This window comes from Centroberyx gerrardi, chromosome 16, assembly GCF_048128805.1.
Source record: "Centroberyx gerrardi isolate f3 chromosome 16, fCenGer3.hap1.cur.20231027, whole genome shotgun sequence".
Lineage (NCBI taxonomy): Eukaryota > Metazoa > Chordata > Actinopteri > Beryciformes > Berycidae > Centroberyx > Centroberyx gerrardi.
The window spans coordinates 19862229-19882409 of NC_136012.1; the positions used below are offsets into that span (position 1 = coordinate 19862229).

At 42.0% G+C, this 20181-nt stretch overlaps 1 protein-coding gene across 1 annotated transcript in view; it reads left to right on the plus strand.

Annotated features, from left to right (window-relative positions):
* Positions 1–790: 790 nt before the first annotated feature.
* glra4a (glycine receptor, alpha 4a) overlaps positions 791–20181 on the plus strand; it is a 43861-nt gene continuing 24470 nt past the window's right edge. Inside the window, exon 1 of the mRNA XM_078289072.1 lies at positions 791–882. Within this exon, the coding sequence (XP_078145198.1) occupies positions 815–882 (68 nt within the window). The 5' untranslated portion in view covers positions 791–814. The remainder of the gene's footprint in view (positions 883–20181) is intronic.

The following is a 20181-nucleotide window of genomic DNA, read 5'->3' on the forward strand; positions in this document are numbered from 1 at the left end:
TTGGCACTAACCATGAACTATAGTTAATCCTATAATAAGTATAAAGTATAAAGAAGGATACTATATGTCCCTATAGGAATATTATAGTGACTTTTAGTTATGGTCCTTTGATGCCAACCACGCACGCACACACACACACACACACACACACACACACACATACACACACACACACACACACACACACACACACACACACACACACACTTTATCTTTCTGAAGAATGGGCTACCTCCTCTCTCTCACTTCATCCTCATGGTCTCCTCCCACATGAAATGTTCATTAAAACAAGGAAGAATGTTTAAGTCTCATACTCCACATCGCCCTCAACCAGTCTACTGTTATTTAGCTCACATCCTCCGAGCTACAATTAGCACTCCCTCCATTCCCCCCACCACAATTGAAGCTAATTACGATTATCTGGCGGCCATCAAAACAAATGCTACTGTTCCTTTAAATCTTCGCCTATTTTTAATTGCTGGAGCGAGGAATTGGTCATACAGAGAAAAACGAGAAAAGAAAATAAACAGACAAAACCACTGAAAAAAAATCAACACTCGCCTTCACACATGCTTACTAACACACTGACCAGTGGTGTCCAGCCGCCTGAAGCAGAGAGCCTGCTGTGGATGTGTACAGCCCTCTGGACTTGGTGGGAGGGGAACAAGTTTCCCCAAAGACAAGCTTGGATCACTCAGAGAGACGATGCCTTCCTCCTCTAGCCCAGTCTCACAAGCCGCTCAGTGGATTTGGTGATTCCTGAGATTATTTCTGCAAGTTATTCAACGGGACTGAGAGAGATTTGAGCCAGATAATGCTCCCACAGGTCATTAGGATTCTGTATGTCTTGTCTTTCTGCTTTTTCCAAGGAGGCTTTATCAGGTAAGGCATACTGTACTTATATGTATTATTCTCAGTGGGTTTGTTCGAGTTGCTTTTATTGCTTGTCATCAACTTTTGGACCGTTACAATCGACGCTACTGACTGTAACATCATATCTGCCATTTTATACTTTTAAACTTGATCATAATAAATAGCGGATTCAATTTATGGATCAATTTGTCAATGGGCGCAGCTCTGAAATTTAGCCATTGTGTGTTCATTTCAAATTATAATGGTAACTAAGGCAAAAGGAGCAGGAAAGATTTTAGGCTACCATTAACTAACTGGTCCCTTCAGGTTTTGCTGCCATAAATAAAATGTGATGAAATGGGGGGGGGGATGACATGTATCAAAATACGGTACCTGCGAGCACGCTTCAATATAAGAAATTATTTTAGGATTCTACACATAGAGCAAAGTCTTATCTCTCGTTCCCAACTATTATTTAAAAAAAAAAACAATTTAATAATGGTCGCTGACAGGTGTCCAGCTCAGGTGTCTGTTTAGGAATGAGCCGACATCAAGTTAATAAGTAAACTTAACATGCACAAGTTAACTATGGCAATAATAGTAATAATGACCTCAAATTAATGTGTCAAACCCTGTGGCCTTAGAGCTCAAAGAAAACCTGTCCTTGTCCGAAACTACCTGTGGAATTCCCGTTTGAATTACCGGGCTTTATCGGTGACTTTTTGAGGTGACATAAGGCACGGTGCTACCGGTGTATGATATTCATGAGGAGCAATTAATAATTTACAAACAATTAGTGAGCAAAACACTCCTGTAACAACCTGGAGAAACATCAAGTTCATTGCTTATTGACCTAAACCTGAGAGATGTCATGCATAATAAACGCCTGCATTCGTGATGTTTCCAAAAATGGCAAGAAAGGAGTACAATATGCATCGCACATGTGCGGCGCTGATTAATTATTGTATGAAAACAGGGCCAAGCTCCAGTCACTGTGTATTCAGAGTGTCTGGGGACAGACACAACAAAAACATTTCCCTTCCTCTGCCTTTCTCTCCCTCCCTCATTCTCTCACTTCTGCCTCCTTCCTCCTTTATCTTTCTCTTTTTCTTCCCTCGTTCTCTCACTCACTCAGACAATCTCTACCTCCTCCCTACCCTGCCCCATTCCCGGCTCCCTCTCTCTCTCCTCTTTTTCTCCCATTCTCTCACAGACTATCTCTACCTCCCTCCTTCCCCACCCCTCCTATCTTTCTTTCTCTCTCTTTCCCTCTCTGTGTGTGGCAAAAACTTTTTTTTTTTTTTTTTTTTACAGTGAACACTTTCCTTATTTCATGCCCTGTCAACCTCAGGTGTGAGCGGGAGGGAATTAAGATCTGCATAATCCTGGAGCGGAGCAGAGCCGTGACTCCGTGACTCCGTGAACCCAGGGGCTAGGAGAGCAGCTCTTAGCCTGGAGAGCAGTCAACTGACAGCACCTCCTCTGAGAAATTAGATGCTCTCTACCCGCCACATAGGGAGAGAGCGAGGAGGAGGGGAGAAGGGAAGGAAGGGATCGAGGAGGAGGAGGAGGAGGAGGAAAAGGGGGGAGAATGGGCGGAGAAGGTGGGAGGAAGGGGTCATGCGGATAGATGGGTTAAAAGGGGTACAGGCAGGCAAAGACCGGTGGAGGTGTTGAGAGGTGGAGGGCGAAAGGGGAATGGAGCAAACCGGGAGCGAGAGGGCTGGAGGAGGAGAGAAATGCGGAGGAGAAACTGAGGGGGTGATTCATTTAGCTGGAGGGGGCAGGGAGATTAGCAAACTGGAAGGCAGCGCTGGGAGACGGGGAGAAATGGTGCAGATAGGGAAGGGGAGATGAGATGGAGAGGGGATGGTGGGGGTGAGTGGCAGGAAGGGTTTGTTAGAGATTTGCCGGGGCGATTGTCATGTAAAAGCAATGCACAGGCTGGATCAGTATGATGGGTTTTGGACTGGCTGGTTTTTGACAGGCGGAAATTTAAATGAGAGCGAGGAATGAAAAGGGTAATGAATAACAAAGTTCATATCATAGTCTGAGAGAGTGATGGGTGAGGGGGTAGGTCATATGTGAGTGTGTGTGTGTGTGTGTGTGTGAGAGAGAGAGAGAGAGAGAGAGAGAGAGAGAGAGAGAGAGAGAGAGAGAGAGAGAGAGAGAGAGACTGTTGTGTTTGTTGCAACACTGAAGGCCTGTTTCACTTGAATGTCAACTCAGGAAGCCCAGAATCAGTCTGGTTGCCTAAAGCGGGCCTGCTACCTCGCATACTGGAGTTTTCTCAGCAGGTTTTAACTTTTTAAATGAGTCTTTTTTCTGCTTTTTTTCCTTCCACACCTGACCTTCCTTTGTTTATGAGTTCAGTGCTATGAGGGTTTTTTTTTTTGGATTGAAGTTCACCTTTTTCCTAGAGACAGAATTACAAGCGAAAGCAGCTCACTGAGCGGCTTTCGTTCACTCTATAATGAGCTGATTTGCTGCTGTAGTGTTCACCTCAAATCGATGACACATGCCGGCCCCACCAGTAGGCGAGAGGCTCCACAGTGGATACACAAATTGTGCGAATATATGCACATCATCTAGTCTAATGTGTATCTGTACTATGGCAAATTGAAAGTGAAGTGTGGCAAATTGCATTGAGGTGAAGGGCAGAGAATCGCACCAAGGATCCCTGCTCTCCTTGCCTCTGGTCAGAGAGAGTTCCTTCTGACTCACAACTGAACAGATCAGAGAATAAATCTCATCACTCAACGCTTTAGAGCAGGGTCCGCATGAGTCTGATTACTGGGTGTCCTCCTACAGTGTGTGTGTGTGTGTGTGTGTGATAGAGTGAGAGAGAGTGAGTTAAGGGAGGCCTAGTATTTTCCACTCTCAACTGCTCCCATCACATGCCTCAGCGAGTGAGAAGAAGGGACGCGCGAGGGGAAATTAATTAAATATGTACTGTATACTCGAAATAGGGCATCGAGTCAAGTAGATGATGACTCAACTTGATCATCAACTTCAAGTCCAGCACATCTTCTAAAAGTGGGTCAGTGGCTGAATTATGGAAATGAGAGATATGAGTGAAGTTTGTAGAGATGAACATGGGCAAAAAAAATGCATAAACTGAGCTAGGGATATCTGAGATGACAGGAAAAGTTTGTTTACTGAGAGAGTCTTCATTGCTGCATGCTGCCACATGCTCTGTTTCTCATTCCTGAACAAAAAAATTTGGTTTTATATAGATGGCATTGTTTTTCTGTACAGTCAGTAGGCTTACAAGAACAATTCACCCTAAAGCACTGCTAGAAAAGCAGCTATTGGTGATGTACCTTGCATATCTGGGCCCATTTTGTTGTTGTTTTGTTGTTTGGTATATTTTTATTATTCCTATGGATAACTGGCCGAACGCAGACAACGTGACGTCACATCGAGATATTTCCAGCGCAGCTACAATGGAGTTTGATAGCAGGACATTTTTCAGCGATCTAAAACATCAACGGTAAATGTCAAGTTTTGGTGTCAAGCAAGGTCATCTTTCTAGACTCACCATTTTGCACCAGTGTTCATAGAAGAGGCATAGATACCCATTTCTCCACCTAGAGCAGCCTAAACCAGAATGCATTGCAGCCACAACATTTGCATGTGGTTTTGAATAGAGAGCCTAAGTCCCTCCCCTTCCGCTGTCCCCCATGGGACCTTATTTCGGAAAAAATATGTACGGTAGTCAACGGCGAGAGACAAATAATTGTTTGATCCCGTTTGAATTGTGCCATGAATTACACATATGATGTTTTGTCAATTTAAAAGATAATTTTGCAAGTCAAGAAAGTCGCAGTTTGTCGTAAAACAGTAAAGTAACGTTTAGTTTTGTGTGAAACCGCTCAGTGAACTACATCTCTCGTCTTGCACAATATACGTCACCAACACCAACATGGAACGAAACATACGAAACACACAGGCATCGCGTTAACGTTAGCCCCCACTGTACTAAAACTATCCTAAACCAGTTTAAATCCATTCTTACTGTCTACCTTCCAGGTTGTGTATAATACTCCTGCTATCTGAGAGGGACTTAGCTTCAGCGGCTCTGGGTAGCTTGTGGAGAGAGGAAGTTACGTCACTTGCGCGACTTTTGGGTGTGTAGTCTTTCTAATTACGTATTTTTACAGTCTTATAGTTCAACAGTTTTACGACAAACTGCGACTTTCTTGACTTGCAAAATTATCATTTAAATTGACAAAACATCATATGTGTAATTCATGGCACAATTCAAACGGGATCAAACAATTATTTGTCTCTCGCCGTTGACTACCGTACATATTTTTTCCGAAATAAGGTCCCATGGTGGTCCACCGGAAGGGGAGGGACTTAGGCTCTCTATAAGGGGTGATCATGGACACGCCCCATTGTTCATAAACTAGTAGGCCAGCTAGCTATATTTATATGCCCATATGCTAACAGGTTCATGCCCGTTGTCTGGGGCTTGTCGAAAGGCATTCTGGGAAACAGAGGAAATCAGTAACTGAAGTAGAAGTAGACAAAGCAGGTTGAGGAAAAGTGGGTACATCAAAAAAGTAAACTACAGCAACACCTGATCACAAAATAACTCCTGGAACGCGTTGAACATCACAGATTGATGATGTATAGCAGTGTATCCAAGGGTGGATTTTTCTTCTTAGACCATTCATCAAAAATCAGCTCAGTAGATAGTGATAAAATATTTGTTGTTAGTTATGACATCAGTGGCATGATCTATATTATTTCAAATATGTCAGGTGTTGCCTGTGTTTTAGATAATTGTTAGATAATCACCTATTTTGCTAAAACCATGGTTTGCCATCTAGAGTCTGTGCTAATTCTTATTGAGGTGAGTTTACTAATGCTGCTGAGGATTAGCTCACGTTCTGTCAGCTGGATTTTTGCGTTGCATTGGGGTTTATTCTTTGTGCTGCTCTTTATTCTCTTTTATATGATAATTCTAGGGAGACAGAAATACTATCAGGGTCCTATGGCTCTGACAGTTGCTCTTGTAATGTTGTTGATCTAGGATTTGAAGCTTATTCTACTGTTGCACTCATTGTTAGCCACTCTGGATGGAGCATCAGAAATTTAAATGCAAAAGAAGTTAGGACTTTGTAACAGTCGCAAATATGCCTACTATGCTTTTGGAACATTGTTTGGTTGCAGGAACAGATTAAGTCACTGGGTGGTGCTCCTTGTTTTTACTGGGACTGGGTTACAGCGGCAGGTTGAGTACTACTCCCAGTCTATCTCCTGATGAGTAGCTTGTCTCTTCAGTAACGATTTGGTACGTGTTAAACTATATCAATCTACATGTATGTTGAGAGATTATAGTGCTGTAGAGACCAGGCATTGTATGGTTGACAAGTATAGGTGAATAAAGTGGTACATGTGTGAAATCCCAATACTGACGTCGTCTGGCTCTGTCATGCTATCTTGGAGCAGCCTACTTCCCTAAAGCTAATGTAAGCTAAGACACGACCAAGCGCGTTACAACTTTCTAAGAAGAAAGGTTAAGAGAGGCATTGCTCCAAAGAACTCAGACTAGGCCAATATGTGCTTAAAATGCTTGTACCGTTTTAATTACTAATATCAAAATGGTGGGATTTTCTTTTTAACTCAGTTCTAAGAAACACCTGTTTAACTGCAGAAAAACAAATTTCTCAGAGGAAACATTCTGGACTGAAGTAAACACTCATTAGCCAAGTCAGACTTCAAAAGCTCAGTCCTTAAGAGAGGACACAATCTTTCCGTGATAGCTTTTAATTAAATTCTGATGGCAGTCCCGGCTGGTATAGAAGCATCCATAACAGCAAAGTAATGTCTGGAGGCTAGTAAACAGTGAAGGGAAGGGGACTGCAAGGAGTGTGTACTTTCACTTTGAATGAATCACAGTCCAACTGGAGCAGAAAAATGTGGAATTGCCCTTACAAAAAAAGTCACAGGTGAAAACCCACATGTGAATTCAAGGCACATGTGCTTTGTGGACACATGTGAAATTTCCCATTTCCCTTGTGAGAATTACATTTTCAATTATGAATTGTGTCTGCATGTGAAATTAAGTTTTCACAGGTGAAACAACTACTGTCATATGTAATGAAAATAAAATGCTCACGTGGGGAAAAAAACAAACACTTTTGACTTATGAATTGAAGTAAGTAAAAGCTGTCACATGATGTCAGATTATGTGAAAAAATCCACATATGAAAACCAACCTGTGTCCAAAAATACATGTGCTTTGAATTGACATGTGGGTTGTTCACACCAATGGAAAAAAAACATCAATTGAGTGTAACAGAGACAAAATTTCGCCTTGAATTATTCTGTCACAGACACTTTGGGAGCTCTCTTGTCCTTGCCAAAAAACCCTGGAAATCCCCACACACTTGGCTGATACACAGAGTAGAGCAATGAGGGGTGCTGACGAAAAAGCAAGTGTGAAAGGAGGACAGATGGGATGTTCACGTGAGTTAATGACTAAAAACTGAGAGCCAAGTTGGAGACAAGAGTCAAACAGACGGTTTGCTCTCCACAGCCAGCGCCACCTCGAAGTTCGAGGATAGACTCATGCGTGGAATATAAAGACAAAGGATACAAAGGAAATTTAATCGAGACAAAAACAAAGGATTCATGTTTTTGCACCGGTAAACCTTAAATGCCATTGGGAATATGTTAAAGGTTTCATTTTCGCTAGGTAAAAAAATTACTTGTAGTCATTTATTGTGCTCATTGTCAGTGCGTAGCAATGTCTGGCTCTTTTTACTATTGGTTCATCTTTGTTCCATAACCTGCTATGAAGCCAGACAAAAGTCACTGCACACACTTCTAAAAATATTTGTCAGGTCACTTGAGTAACTTTCAATAACAAAGGGGTTAATGAGCACAAATACTTGGACACACAGTCTAAGCCTGACTAGAAAGCGGTGTCTGACACAAATCTGTCCAGTGCTTCAGTGGGCATTAGATTTGCGTTTGGATATATGGTGGAGGTGACAGCTTACTGATGGTCTCTAACAGCCAGCCAGCGTCCTGAGTGCTGGGCTGACACCTCCAGCCGGAGAGATGTGACTGATGATTCTCTGCCCGTTTGACCCAACACCGCATATGACACTTCCCTGTTTCTGCGAGATTAAATGCGCATAACAACCTCCTTCTCCCACATCTGAAGGCAGCTTTCTCTTGAGATGCTGAGACTGATGAGACTCGGTGAGTGTGAACGGTTATTTACGTCGGGCCGGTCAAATACAGATTGTCAGCCCTGAGTGATGCCACTAAGGGCTCCAAATCAAAACGGCTTGTAGAATCACATGATTTTTAGATAAGGAAACTATGGTAAAGCTGGAGGAGTTTCAGATTTCGTATTTTCTCGGCTATTAGATGCAATGACCAAACTCCTTACATATGGAAGGGCAAGGAAAAAACAGTTTTGTACAATATTGAACCTTTTAAATCTCTAATCATTGGTGTCTTATACAAGTACAATTCCCCATCCTGATATTACCAGGAAGAGAAATGGTTTCTCTCCCTGTCTTGTCTCTTCCCACACTAAACTGTGCGTGTGTGGCGGAGTGACACGTATCTGCTGCCAGCTGAAATCAAAACCCCGAGCCACTGAATAATAAAAGCATCATGAAGTGTAACTGATGCGGATGAGCTCAGTGTAAACTTTTAATCTCTGCAGATACTCCCTAGTAACCAGCTAGCGCTCAGCTGGAAGGCCATTAAAATGCAACATTGTCCACTGGTCATGGAAGGAGCCGCCGCAGCCTTGGAGGCAGCAGAGCATGCATTCACAGAGGCTCAAATCAAATGTGTGTTCACTCGCCTCACACACATCCAGCCTAAACCTAAGTTATCCCATAGGTAAAAGAAAGCATTGACTCCATTTTATCACTACATGCCCACAAATGTTGTCCTGTGTGTGTGAGCTGCGCTGCAACTAGACTTAATCCAAGATTAACAGAATAAGTAGGGTAGGGGGAGAGACCGAGTGATGTAGGTCTTTCCTAAGGCAAAGTCTCATGTAATTACATAGTGAGAAAGGTGGGAAATGTAGGGAAGACAGGTTCAAATGCAGCTTAAGTGAGATTGTCTTGCTACTTCACACAAATGCTCACTACAGCATTTCATATGGGCAATATCCCTCACTATATGTCATACAGACCAAGACATGAGATCAGAAGATCAGGAAAATGACCCTCTTCCATATATAGCTTACAAAATATGTGACACATCGGTAAATTAATGCTACTTAAGTGGATCTCCTACTCTCTCCTTCTCTGGCCCTGGCAGATTAAAATGGCCACTTATTGACTGGAACAGCACTTTGGCTCTGAGGTTCATCGTTGTAGGTCATTATGTTCTCTGCAATTAGGAACATGAAGTGGGACCCATTATAAAACCCTCCATCATGTCATTAAGTCTGACCATACAGTTCATGCTGATTAAACTTCACTTTGGGAGGAAAGGAAATGTCTGGCCTAAGAAAACCGAGCCTCACAATACATAGCTGAACAAAAAGAAACAGTTGACAATGGAGTCAAACTGTGGCTCTGCTTTGTAACTGAATCAAAATCTCATTAACTGAACACCATTCAGAATGACCATAGTGCAATTACTCGGTAATTACTCAGAAGCTGTAATTTATCAGCCAAATATGGCAGGCTAGTGCCAGCAGAGGTAGAGCAAAAAAAACACTTAAATTGTTAACTCAAAGTAAAACTTACACATCAACCTAACTCAGCTTGAGTTTTGATTACTGCTATAGCTGATTTATGACAATTAAATTGTAATTGGCTATTAATTAATTAGTTATTAATTACCAATGTACAATACTGTACAATGAATTAATTTAAAGCACTTATATGGATTTGATGACAATCATGTGATATGACAGGAGCCAGTTCAGGTTCAGTCATATCAAATCTGACCAGGGATCAGAAGTAAAAGACAGAGAGAAGTGAAATAAGCAGCTTGACTCCTATGGACTTGGACTAAGTGAGAAGTCATCAGATCGTTGCGTGTTTAATGCAGAATTGGTTAAACATGGATTGGGCAAAATCAGTGAGAGGATTCTGAATCCAGCTTTAAGCTGTTAATGGAGGTTGGCTCAGATACTTCATATCTGACATGGCAGTTTTGTAAAAAAATAAATAAATAAATGAGGTACAGTATTTAGGAAAAGTTGGAATGAAAGAGGAGGTGTTTGCTCATATTACATTCTTTGCAACTGTGTGCTTACTTGAGTCACTGAAGACAGTAAATTCATCTGACTGTGTATCGCCACAGTACACTGATTAAAGAGCCATCATGTGGCTCATGCGTATGTGACACTATCAGCGATGGCACATAGCATGATACCAAGGTCACTCAGATTAGGAAACGGAGGACTAGCTGGAGCGAAGGTAAAAGCCAAAACAACAAACAAATTTCTCCTTTTTCTCTTTTCCTCCCTCCTTTTCCAGCCTTTTTCACGCATGACCAGCGAAGCAGAATTTCATGAGAAGGGGGGCGGGGGGATCGTTGAGGGGGATTACAACTGTGCTCGTCAGATAACACAATGGCAGTGCGCAGGCCGCTCCTCTCCAGCAGCATGAAATGAGAGTGAGCCATGCTGGGATACGATGCGGGAGCCTGTGTAATTCCTCCACACGCTGTCTGGTGTCAAGGCACCCCTTGACTCCCGCCCACTACTGGAAGAAGCAAATTAAATCCAATAGCACTAATCACAGTTTCACCACCACTAAGTAAAATAAGGCCTGACTTGTGTGCTGACCTCCATGGGTTGCCTAGTGTAAGAGGCAGAGTAGCTGCGGTATTAAATGTTTATCTTATTGACATTCTGCTCCCTCCTCTGTTACAATAAGAGAACCAATGGGGTCTCCAATAATCAGTTTCCATAGAGATAGGGCTATATTGATTGGATGGGTGTTGGTGTCCATTATCCAAGACTTTGTGATAGCATTGGTGTGTTGGCCATTAGTGGCCTAAAGGTAATAATCTTTTATAAGCAGGGAGATGCTTTTTCAAGGGTAAAACACCACAGATCGAGTATCTCCACAAATCCAATGCACTCTGACCTCAGGTTCACTCGCAGATTCTCTTCTCCACACATTAGTGAGATGACTAGTTGTCCTTGAGGGGGGAAGTGCAGCATTAAACTGTAATGTTATTGTGATGTGTTCAATTTGAGAAAACATGACAGTAGCCTGTATAAATTGCAGAATGAAAGCTTTTCTTAGTGTGAAATCTCAAAGGGGAATACTACAGAGTTTTAGCTTTGAAATGTGTTGTTCCTATGCCCTAGGACATTGTGGGTTGTATTGGTGTACAGCTCCACAGAGAGAATAATTCAGAAAGGATGGAACTGTGACTGTGACAGCACCAAGGATGTTTTCTGGGGATCATTGCTTTCTCCACTTTAGAACTAGCAGCACTCCTGTAATATAAACCCCATTTGGATGTAAAAGTTTAGACATTCTGGCTGTCTGCAAAGTCTCATTCTCTCAGTCACTTTCAATTTATAGTATTTCCAGGGCAGGCAGTATATCAGTGTGATATCAGTTGCTTCTTGGGTTTCTAGCTTTGAGAAAGATATCCATGTTCCAAAATGCTGTTTGGGCTGTTGTAGATTATAGAAATAATGTGGGAATTTAATTGACACACAATAAAGAAAATTCAATACAGATCTGGTAGAACATAGTACTGGTAAACCAAATTAACAAACCTAGAGAGCTCATTCAATTACAGAGCACATTTCCTGGACAAGAAATGTGAGTTATTTGAGAGAGAAAAGTATTGTCCTTGTACAAAAAGGTTGCGTTGTGCTGTCTTACTTTGTTAAATGCAGTTATGTTTGGTGTTGTGTTATATGTACTATTACTAATGGTTTCAACACAGGGGAAAATATCTGGGGCGAAAGTAGACACCTTAGTTTTGCACTCTGTTTGTTACATGGATGGAAAAAGCATATTAAACAAGTACATATCAATATGAAAGGTTGCGCACAATATGTGGCAAATTTCAGACCCGTGTTTGACTGTCTGAGTCATACGTGGGGATGTTAACCTATTAGATACTGTCTATAACCTTTAATTGTTATTAACTCTGCCTGTAGAAAGCCTACGTGTTCCCTTTTCTCCATTAGGGAGGCACACTCCATTAGACATGCTTGGCCATACTGCCCATGGTTATCTCAGCCCACACACTAGGCCCAGAGCTTCCTAACCATCCATAACATGGCCGGAGACACATCTCTTTATCGGCTTGAACAGACACCGTTTGGGCTCCTAATGTTCGTCCTTGTATTCCCTCTCTCACCTTGATGCCTGGCCACTGAGACTCCCTCCATTTGTCTGCGTGTTCCCACAAGACGCCCACATTGTTTCCTGAAATCAGGTGTCTGAATCTCACGGTCCTCGAGAAATGTTTGCTTTTCAATAAATGGGTGGCACGCTCAATAAACATGTGTCAGATGGACACTGCTTGTGGCACTGGGTTATGCTTCTGCTATTTCTTCCACAAGAGATTTCTGAGGCAAATACTTTGTCTTCACAGTCGGTTACCTTTGCATTGTCTCTCTGCAGTCTAGGACATATTTCAATCACAAAAACATTCCATTTACACTAACATCTAAAAAGAGTTGCCTCCCTCATGCAGATGACTGACTCCCAAGAGTCATTAAATCCACCTGACAGGAGGTCATGGGGAAAGCACAACGTATGTAAAACAGGATTAGTTCCTAGTCTGTCTGAACTTGTTTATGCTTAACAGGCTAAAGGCGAACCATAGCCATATGCCTTTGTTCTCTGTACAAATTGCATGACATGCACTGCCATGATGTGTGTCCAGCACACCAAGGGGATGATTTGTGAATAAGACATCACTCTAGAAAAAGCGCACAAAGCAAATGGAGCAGTGCCTGAGCTGGGCCTTGAGGCTATGTCAAGGAGCCAATGTTTGTCCTGCCTCTGAGTTTTCCACTTCTACTAAAAAGAAAACATGAGGACACATAACTTTATAACCATCAACCATATTTTAAATCAACTTTGCACTGTCACAGCTTTGTGCACCCAAACTTAATCAGCAGCATGATAATAACACCATGACAATGTAATTATTCAGTCAGACTGCAGTTAAAGCCTCCCTAGTGTTTTGTTGCATGGGCTGCATTGGTGTAATTCCAATTAGAGGGTGAGTTTGCGAGAACTGTCAGTGGGCTGTGCGGCATGCTGAGATCCATGTGTCTAGTGCTATCAAGCTGAGAGGAAGATATGGAATCCTTAGACAAGTAGACAGGGACTCTCCTACTGGGACTGACACCATACTATTTATCAAAAAAGGGAGACATTCAAAGGGCCTAAAACTGAAGAAATAAATCTGCAAGTAGTTTTGAATGATTTGGTTGCATTCCAAAACACTACTATATCCATTTTGGGAAATAATGTTAACGGATGTTCCTTATTCATAATTTAAACAAGGTGCTCAAGAAGGGGAGGGGAGGTGGGGGGTATGCGTGGTTGTGGGAGTGAGTGAAACTACCTTGACTTTAAAAACTCCACCTGTTGTAACTAAGAGAATTGAGCTTTGAGTTAGTTGACGCTTGAAGTTTGAAGTTTGATTTCTACCGCACTGCCTGGTGTACGAGCGCACCTTGTATTTCCTTTATATAAGACTCTTAGTGCTCTGCGCTGGCTAAATAGTTTATATCATGAGTCCCCTAAGCACTGCACACAGCAAAAAGAATTGCACATGAACAAATGAACAAACAATGCACAAACACACACACAGAGCCTGGCTCTTATAGAGGTGCGCCTTCCAAGCACCTAAAAACCATCTATCCATCCATTTTCTAGTTGCTTGTCCGGGTCAGGGTCGGGGGGGCAACAGGGCGAGCAGAGCAGCCCAGACGTCCTTTTCCCCAGCAACTTCCTCCAGCTTCTCCTGGGGATCTCCAATGCTCCCAGGCCAGCTGGAAGATGTAGTTCCTTCAGCGTGTCCTGGGTCTATACCCCGAGGTCTCCTCCCAGTCGGTCGTGCCTGGAATACCTCCAGGCATCTGGGGAAGGAACGTTATCAGGTGCCTGAACCACCTTAACTGGCTCGGCTCAATGTGGAGGAGCAGTGACTCAATACTGAGGTCCTCTCGGATCACTGAACTCCTCACCCTATCACGCAGTGTGAGGCCAGACGCCCTGCGGAGGAACATCATCTCTGCCGCTTGCGGACCTCATTCTTTCAGTCACTACACAAAGCTCATGACCATTGGTGAGGGTCAGAACTGCATCTAAAAACACAGATGATTAAAAGTGTTAAAGAGGGTTAATCACTTAAATAAGAGGAAATAATGAGTCTGAATTTCATGCTAGCAATCAATTTATACAATTATGTATATTATATGAATTACAATGAGTTGTTTAATTTGATCCTGGTGGAATGGATTCCAAAATTAAAAAGACTACCATGAGCAATATGACCACTGCTATTCAAGTTATTAGACAACACAACATCTGACGGTTTGGTTTAAAACTTTATCTCTTATTAGAGCTGGTTCTTAAATAATTTATAGCCTGTATTGCTGATGCAGGACAATCTCTCAAAAAAGCAGCATGGCACTTTCCCAATGAGAAATAGAAAACATCTCCCCACAGTGAGGAAGAGCAAACATCTCTCTGTTGATGAGATTTTTCTTGATGGCGTACTTGATAATGACTAAAAGTGGGTGAGTGCATTTATCTTGTGCTCAGCAAGGATTATGGAATTACTGAAGATACAGTCAAATTAACACAAGCAATATCGCCACCCTGACTGTGTTCCCCTCCAAAATTTCCAGAATACATTCCATCCTTTATGGTGGCCATGAATACATCTGAACAATAACAGTGGCAAACTCCACAATATGTTTGTATCATCCCAAACCAACATGATCTCATAAAAAGTCATTTACGTGCTGTGGACACGAATTATGTGAAAACTACGTTCCTCCACGACAAATTGGATTCTGTGGCAACAGCACAAATTGGACACGGCATTTTCAGGTTGGCTAACAGTTACATTTAGGCAAATAAAACAACCAGGTTAAGGTTAGGGAAAGGCTTTGGTCATGGTTAAATAAGAAAAATTTGTGCTAAAAATTTTAGTTTCACTCACTGTAGAAATTTCATTTATAGAAGCTGGAAATTGAACCTTGGTCGCTGGTATTGAAAGCAAACACATAAGCCCATCCACCACCCCAACCACAACACCCTTATTTTCCACTGCGCTACTTCAATGTGAGACTACTTCTTATTTATACTCGTGCCTAGTTCACGTAATTGTTTTGTGCTGGGAACACAGAATTTTAACACTTTACTTACCACCACTTGTTAACAAGTCATGTTCATTTCACATATTTGTGTGAGATCAGCTTGTCCCAAACATTGCACCTGTAAAGTTCTCATCAAGGGGGAAAACCAGACTTCTGCCAAACTTTAGATATAGTGAAATTCTGCATTAGCTGCATGAGTGAAATGAGAAACAGACAGTTCACGAAGCTTTGTTTGCCTGTCTCCTTCATGGGTATGATTCAGAAAATCCCCGGTAGACCGAGCTCCATGGTGGCTTTGTCATGACTCCGTTGGTTCCAGCCAGCGGTCTGATCAAGCGAAACAGACCAGAGGCTATGCCTGCAACTTCTTTTCTCCTCACTGTCATGTCCAAAATATGGGTCATGTAGAGTGCAGTGACTATGTGTGTGTGTGTGTGTGTGTGTGTGTGTGTGTGTGTGTGTGTGTGTGTGCATGTGTGTTCTGGGCACCACTTTTTGTGTGACTATCTGCTCCACCTCTCATGGGCTGAAACCCCTGTTCCCTAGAGATTGGCAGCAAACCCCACTAGCTCTATTCTTTGGTTTAAGGCACAGGTGGACCATAATTGGGGCCAAGTGCACGCTGACTCACCCGCTGGCAGTTGGCTTTCTCATGTCCCTCTTATACTGCAGTAACTGTGCTATGGTCCCCGGGGCGAAATGAGAAGAAGGCCACCTAACCTCTCTTCCCTCTAAGCAGCAACTCTAGCCAACCTAAGCAGCTAACAACCATGTTATTCAGCCGAGGGTGTAGCCAGAGAATTGTTACAACTGTGGAAGACTGACCAAAGCATCTATGGAAGGGAAAAGAGCATGGAGTAAGAGGCTTAAGGGACAATTTCAGTGTGATTTGAGTTTTTGCTCATTTTTTACATTTTGCACCCCTTCAGTGTTAATTGTGTTTTTATGTGCATGTATCACGATTAGATATTTTTAAATCAGTTTTTCCATACCTCTGGGGCTCATTCACTCCCATTCAGTTCCAAACTACACAGAAAACAACTCTGGTGACTTGTAATTTGGTTGGTAAAGGTAATCTATCATTGTGGAGAAGAGGCCATCAATCGCATTTTGCAAAGTTGGACCAGAATATCAAGCTAGAAACGTTTACATTTTGAAAGAAGTTCCGTTTCACCGTTTCATATTCATGCACGCATTCCGGAAACCGGTCTCTGCTTGTAAACAAGAAGAGCAAAGATACTTCTTCCGGGTCACTATATGTACGATTTCCGTGTTTTCCAGCCCAAAATAAATCTTTCAACCAATAGCTAATCTGTCAATCATAACACATTCAAGCCAACAAAGCAAGACCCTTCTGCCAGCTATGGTCTCTAAAATTAAATGGAAAATAAAACTAGATCTTACACAACTAAGGCTTAAAATTGCCGCCCTCTTCTTTACACCTCGTAATATTTAGACAGCGTTTATTTCAAAATATTTACTTTGAAAAACAACTTAAATGAGGGAAAAATAGCAAATATCTCATAACGTGATAAAAGCATTGGAAAGCGATATACAGCGATCTAAAACAATAAGGGAATGTCAGAAATTAGCAAATGCTGGAATTTTCTCTTAAACAGCTAAGAGAAGCAAAAGAGTATGACAGCTAGCAAAGAGCTAAGGGCAGCAAGAGAACAAGCATATGCTATCAGACAATGTGATTTATACTGAGACTGATGGGAGCTGACGCCTCCATCCATATTCATACAGGCACAGGTAGCAAATGGAAGACATTAATCATTACAGTCAAGCAGACTACAGCTTCTAATTATACGTTTACTGTAGATGGACTGTAGTCTGCTTCTGTGGGAATCCAGCTGGAGAGATTTCCCAATGGGCTTTAAAATCAGAGAAGGATGGGGGTGGGGCAAGTGGAGCCCAAGACATGGAGGTGCACACAGCTGCTGAAACCCTCTCATTTCATACTGAAAACACATACGCACACAAACACACACGTACGCACACACACACACAGGCACACACTCACGAGTGCTTCATTATGTCACGCAATTACCATCCCAGTTCAGTTGCATCGAAAATCCAATCTTACTCCTCTAATCACTGCATTTCATTACCATGACTAGATCAACAAGATGAGAGAGACAAACACGCTGCTTTGATCCTGGCATTTATATCCCCTGCATCTAAACACAACCATTCAGCTTACAGCGAGTTTCATATAAACAGCATAAACTGACATGCAGGCATCAGCTGTGATAGCTTCATGGAACCACGAGAAGTGTTGAATGTGCAGAAGATAAGAGAGACAAGACATGTAGGTTTTATTTGCATAACTCTAGATGTGCTGTGCTGTGAGTTTGATCATCCAACAGAACACAATAGACAGTTATTTGAGGGAATACAATGCACAGCAACATGACAGCACACACCTGTACTGAGGCTTGCGGCGAGGGTCTATCCATGATGATAATGCCGCAGTCCATCTCAAGCCCTTAAACAGACACATCAAAGCAATCTTTTGCAGTCAGTACAGTCCCTCTCTCTATCTGAAGTCATGCTAGCTGTGTTTCACAGAGACTGACAGGAAGCAATCCGTGCTGATATATCAGATCCAAGATGTGGAGAAGGCGGCCTGAATACAGAGAGGCTGGGAGAGACAGGAGACATCTGGAGGACGGGTTAGGCCTGACTGTGCTCCGTGCTAGATTCATCTCCTTTGGGGGAAAGGTCGATTCCACTCGTTTATTACTGAGATTTCCATTCAACCTGCCACTGTTAGAAACTTTGTGGCCTTGACTTGGCTTTGAGGGAGAGCCTGCAGTAGATAAATACGAGGGCAAAACGAGTATCTGGTGCGGATATTGTGTTTTTTGTCCGAGCATGACTGATAACATTTTGGACTCACATCCATGATCGGAGAAATTTTTCACTTGGTCTCATTTGGGTACCTCTGCTGTTTGATACAATCGCTGCTGTTGCTGCTGTTGTTGAAACAATCACACTATAACCGAGATAGGAATGGGGATGGAATAAGGCGAGGCAAAAGACATAGAGGCAGTTTCAAGTTGTCAACAATCTCAAACACAGCTATAACCTCCGTGTTGTTAGAATAGCTTGATTTGGTGATGATGTTGTTTTGGCATGTTTTGTACTGATGTTAATGATGTAGCTAAATTGATTGAAATAGCTTATGTAGCCAGCTAGCTACTATATGAATAGCAGCCATATGATATGAACTTTATTGTAAATTCTGTATGATGATCTGGTTTTGCAAGGGTTTTTGATCTCCCATCCCTCTCTCTTCAGTGCATTGATCCATGCACAGCGCCTTTCATCGTCCTTAGTGTAAACATTCTTATATTTGAGAACACCCGACCACACAACAACACACAGGATTTTTCATCTGTGATCTCCAACAAACTGAAGTTGTTTTCAACTTGAAACGAGCTTGCCACTTCCTAGTGTAAACAGCTGACTGGATGTGTACAAGGGTTTTCACTTGTCTCCTAGCAACACAAAAGCAATCAAATTAAACTTTCTATACTAAAGTAACCAATATAATGTACAATTATGTACTATAATTTAAAGCACAGGTAGTTTCAGTCAGCAGCAGTCTGTTTAGGCAACTTCCATTGTCTGGTCATACGATCTTGAGTATTGGGGTTTATTGTATGGATCCAACTATGGACTATGAAGTGATTGGCTCTATCCTAATAAATACTTAACATTTTATACACAGTTGAATACATTTTTCATTCAATGTTCAACATTAATGCACAGCCCTATCCAGGGATCTAGTCAAGACCACCAAGTCAAGTCACATTCAAGTCCAAAACCAGAGTAGGCTATTTAGTTGAGAAGATATACTTAATATTATGTGCAGTCCAATCATATGATTTCGGATTATGGACTAATACGCTTACTGGATGGAGAAAATATGGCTGTGCTATTTTTTTATTTTGATGTGTAGATTTTGTGCAATGAAGCCTGAGGATAGACGACTACAGTCCTGGTTCTAACATTGTTTGACAATTCCCACTGCTACAGTACAATGTGAAGTGAGGATATACAGTAAGTCTTATGACTCTCCTGAACCTTTGATCTTAAATTTAGAAACAGCGGATGCTTGACATTTAGGCTTGTGTCTATTGAAAATTGGAATCCAGTTCTTTTTAATTAGCTGTTGGATTCACAAGTTTCAAATCCAAGAAAAAGTAACTGGTGAGATGACTATTAAAAGAAAAGTATTTGCTAGATAATGCGTGTGGGCTGAACCAATTCACCCTCTGTCGTGAAATTTTGACAGCAGATGTAGCAATTAGGAGTTGGAGAAACCAACGTGGTAGGAGAGCTCCCTTCAGTTCTAATCATGGAGCGTTCAGGAACCCAGCAGATAAAAGAATTAAATCACAAAGAGAGGAATACATCACATAAACGAAATAAAAAAAATGCAAGTCACCAGACTGAAACTGTATCAGAGCGCTGTAGATCAGCTGAAGCTGGACGGGAAACGCCCGCGGTGGTGGTGGAAGTTCAGTCTAGTAGAAACAGGGGCATCATGAGCATAAATCTGTCATCAAGCTGCAGCCCATTGTGCCTCTGTCTACTGTGGCACAAGCTTGGAAACATCATTTCTGCTGGGTACTCTAGAGATGTCAAGCCTCACTCCCACAAGATTAAAGATTGCATTACAAATTAGAACGCATGAGCGACGGCGCGGAGTTGGAAGCAGCGATTGACTTTGTGGGTTAGCATGGATTAGTCTAAATCATTAAACCCCAGGGTTCACAATGAGACAGCTAAATGTACTTTTCCGTGAAGCTAATTCTGCCATTAGCATTGGCTCGTGGCTAAACTAATTATTCTTTACCAAAAAACAAAAGATTAAAGTTAAGACTGACGAGAATATAAATAGTTCAGACAGAGGGGCGAAATTGAAAGCGAGCCCAGTAAACACCACAACAAATTCTAACGAGAACGGGTGAAGTCCCACTTTGCTGCTCCGTAAA